The sequence below is a fragment of the Microtus ochrogaster genome, linkage group LG2 (assembly GCF_000317375.1).
Source record: "Microtus ochrogaster isolate Prairie Vole_2 linkage group LG2, MicOch1.0, whole genome shotgun sequence".
NCBI classification, from domain to species: domain Eukaryota; kingdom Metazoa; phylum Chordata; class Mammalia; order Rodentia; family Cricetidae; genus Microtus; species Microtus ochrogaster.
The window spans coordinates 25372667-25376628 of record NC_022028.1 but is presented as its reverse complement, the minus strand read 5'-3'; the positions used below and the strand labels follow the sequence as shown (position 1 = coordinate 25376628).

Here is a 3962-nt window from a genome sequence, read left to right as displayed (position 1 = left end):
TCTCTCTCTCTCTCTCTCTCTCTCTCTCTCTCTCTCTCTCTTCTTCCAGCCTCACGCTCCACCTGCCATGCCTTCTTCATCATGACCAGCTGGATTCTCTCTCGAACTGTAAGCTAAAAACAAACTCTCTCTTCCCTCTCTTGGTTCTCGTGACTAATCAGTCTTGTGAGTCACTAGCCAATTCCTATACTCAGTTCCTCTGTAAACAATGAAGTAATGGCAACCTGATGGTCTTCCAGCTGTCCCGCACACAAACCCCTGTGGGGTCAGAGCTACGACTCACCTATCGTGATGAACTCTATCGCTCGGGTGACTGGATACTCCTTTCCCAGGTACGTGTAGGACACGCGGCAAATGTAGTTCCCCCCATGCTCTTCAGCCACGTTCCTCACCATCAGTTTATTCTTGGCCCCAATGAAGTTTTCACTGTCAAGAGGCAGTGGTTTACAATCCTAGACAAGAAGAGAGAAATGGGAGCCTTGGAAACGTCAGGAACGCCCCTGTGTAACCGGAACAGGAACTCTAGTTTTTCACCTTGGCAAGTTCCTATCTGAAAAAGTGACTTGCTTGATTTGGGGCAAAAAATAAATCAAATAAAATAGTTACAACTTCAAAATTTCAAGCCCAGAGACCTAGGCCATGAAGACAAGTGAAGACAAATTTATTTCACAGAAGACACAATGGAAGCAATATTGTTGACATCTGTCAACAGCATGGTCCATTCCTGAACTGATATTATTTATTTTGTACTCGTTAATCTCTAAAAGATGACTTTCCTGTAAAAGTTCCACTAGGCTACTAAATTAAAGCCACCAAAGTATGCTGTGCCCACCCTCATGTTTACATGACTACAGACACTACCAGGCTATGTGCGGAACATTTAACTTTTAATTAGTCTTTTAGGATTTAATTTTGTGTTGTCTTTAATTATGAGTAGGCATATGTGCAATGATGGGTTTGTGCATATGAGTGCAGGTGCCCGTGCAAGCCAGAAGGGGGTGCCAGATCCCCTGGGACTGCAGTTACAGGTAATTGCGAGCCGCCTTCTGTGGATGGGAAACAAATTTCAGTCCTACAAAAGAGCAGTTCGAGCTCTTAACCACTGAGCATCTCTGCAGCCCCAGCATGTAAGTGTTTTTAATTAAACACAAAATAATATCTGCTACAAAAACAAACCATCTCTAAAATGGTTTAAACATCTAATCCAGCTTCTCAAATGTGTTGAGTTCTATTACTTTATTGAAACTGTATCTTACTAAGTCAGATAGAAACAACCATAAGATTTCAGATAAGCTGTAAAAACCAACAGACACAGGCTTACGTTTTTGTTTGCTTCTCCGTGAAGCTGCACCACCACAGAGCAAAACAGTGTATGAACATATCAAAGATTTTTTGGACACATTTCACTGTTCAAAGCAGAAAACTGTCTAAAAAATAAAATATCATACTTAAAACTTAAAATGAAATTACCTTATACCACTGAACTTTGGGTAACTGGTTCTTTTCATCTTTAAAAAAATCCAAATAAGGGCACACAAGACTTCCATCCCCTGCTATGTAGAGGCGCTGTTTGAAGGTAGCTTGCGTGCTGTAACACAAGCCAGGGTCATTCTCTAAAACCTTCATGGTTATTTTAGTTTTGAGACAGTGAGTTGAGTTTCTAAAATAAAGTAAAATATGAAAATTCATCATTACTAAAGTGATTTTTTCTGTCCTTAACTGTCATCGAGGCTTAGGACATGTGTCTGTAATGTATCCATCCCTTCCTTACCTCACTATACAATAGTAATGTCCCGAGTCCTCAATCTTGGCAGGAACAAACCAAAGCCGTTCATTTTGCTGATGAATCCTGGCGCTCTGTTCTACTGATATGGGTGTCTTGCTGTCATTTTTATACCACATTATGGTGCCACGCTTTTCATTCGGAATTAGAGGACAGTCACGAATATCAATTTCATTTACATATGAAAATAAAATGATCTCATCTGAATATTCTTTACAGTCATCTTTAAAAGAGAAAAAAAAGGGAAGCAATTTCTATAAGAAAAAGTCTCGGTGTTTCTTCATGCAATATCAACATGTGAATGCATTGGTTAGTAAAGATACCAGCTCCTGTGTGGTTAAGAGCAGTCTTCAGGATGGAGGCCACTTATGTTCAGTTTTAGCTCCGCCACGTGGTCCCTGTAAGCTGTACCTTGGGCAAATGACTTGTCCCCACTTACTTTGTGTTTATTCATCTAAAGGGAGGAATAATGGAGGAGAGACATTCACTCTGTACAGTGGAGAATTGCAAAGACTAAATATGGCCTCCCATGTGAACAGCTAACAAATGGGGAAGCATAGGAAACAACACTGTTCAAGACATGACCTAACTCTATCTCCTATTTACTCAAGACACTGAAAGAGACATAAGACTCAGTGAACAGAAGCATAAAACAATTCAGTAAAAAACTTCTAGTAATAAAAAATGCATTGCCAGAGCCTCGGTTGTTGATACAATCTTTCCTTACCACACTCAGTGACCTCATTCTGTCTCTCAGCTCTCACATGAGCTGCTTTTAACCTCTTGGCCTTTGCATGTGCTGCCAAGGACATTTCTCCCCTTAGCCTGGAATCTACATTGGTGCAGGACAATTGTCTATATTCTGTCAATTATGTTTTAAATAAACGCCAATTGGCCAGTAGCCAGGCAGGAAGTGTAGGCGGGACAGCCAGACAGGAAGTAGAGGTGGGTCAATGAGAACAGAAGAATTCTGGGAAGGAGGAAGTCCATTCCCCTGCAGTCCTGGACAGACACCAAAGAAGAAAGATGTGACTACAGCCACTGAAAAAGGTACTGAGCCATGTGGCTAACACAGATAAGAACAATGGGCTAATATACAAGTTAATAAGAAGCCTGAGCTAATGGGCCAATCAGTTTATCATTAATATAGACCTCTGTGTGATTTCTTTGGGGCTAAATGGCTGTGGGACCTGGTGGGAGGACAGAAGCCAGGCAGGACGGAAACACAGAAACACTACATAATTGCTTTTTTCTCTACTTCAGGATGTACTCACAATCAGCCTTCCAGTTGAAATATTTTTGTGGCCAGATACGGTATGGAAAACTGAATTTTTTATTTAGTCCTGGACACACACACACCGCCAATATTCTTTGTTTTCCTAGTGTTTCTGCCTAACTTATCTACAACACTGAATGGCATATGTGATGTGTCCTGCCTCCAGGTCGCCTGTAAGCAGCTGCTTCCATACAGATTATTCCCTGCAGCGATCTCAGCACCTGCCAGCTGATGCATTGTAAAGGCTCAATGCATTTGTGGCAGGAAATGAAAAAAAAAAGAAGACGATGAAGAAACTGGAAGAAAATACAGATGGAGTAGCCATGGGTCCATGATTGGTGTTCGACACCTACTCCAGGGTAAGCAGCCCTTACACGGTCCCATGAGCACTGAGGTGACGGGAGGCCTGGACTAAACCCAGAGTCCCAGACAGGAGCTCTTATTGCAGATCTAAAGACATGACCCCAGGTTCTTACTCTCATCGGCCTCGGTTTCCCAAAACACTAGGCATAGAATGAGAGACGACAATACAGAAAGGGACTTTCAGATGGACAGTTCTGGGGCCAGGAGAATCCTAGGTGTAACTGAAAACGGGAAAGAAAATGTCTCTGATACAGGAACACGGCCGTGCATTCTCCCTCGTCCCAGCTTGGAGATGACGAGCGTAGAGGAAGCACCAGACTCACCAGTCTCCAGCGACAGCAGAGGGGCGATGACACAAAGGAGCCCAAGTAGCACTCTCATATTCTCCTGGGGAAACAGAAGGAGGGAAGGAGGACAGGGTGTTAGTAAATTCTCGGTTTCCTGACCCCCACCTGCCCTCACCCATTACCCCCAGGTCCCATGGAGGAGCCTTCCTCCCCATTCCAAGTTATGTTAGACTTCTAATTAGAAAGTCAGGGT

General features: G+C 42.9%; 1 protein-coding gene across 2 annotated transcripts in view; it reads right to left on the bottom strand.

The window, feature by feature from the left end:
- Positions 1-3962, bottom strand: part of Il1r1 (interleukin 1 receptor type 1) — a 64311-nt gene that overhangs the window by 14121 nt on the left and 46228 nt on the right. For both annotated transcript variants that reach the window (XM_013351084.1, XM_005359986.1), the window contains exons 3-6: positions 3746-3809; positions 1772-2006; positions 1471-1660; positions 284-452 (exon numbers count right to left, since the gene is read on the bottom strand). In XM_013351084.1, coding sequence (XP_013206538.1) covers positions 284-452; positions 1471-1660; positions 1772-2006; positions 3746-3803 — 652 coding nt within the window. In that variant the 5' untranslated portion in view covers positions 3804-3809. The remainder of the gene's footprint in view (positions 1-283; positions 453-1470; positions 1661-1771; positions 2007-3745; positions 3810-3962) is intronic.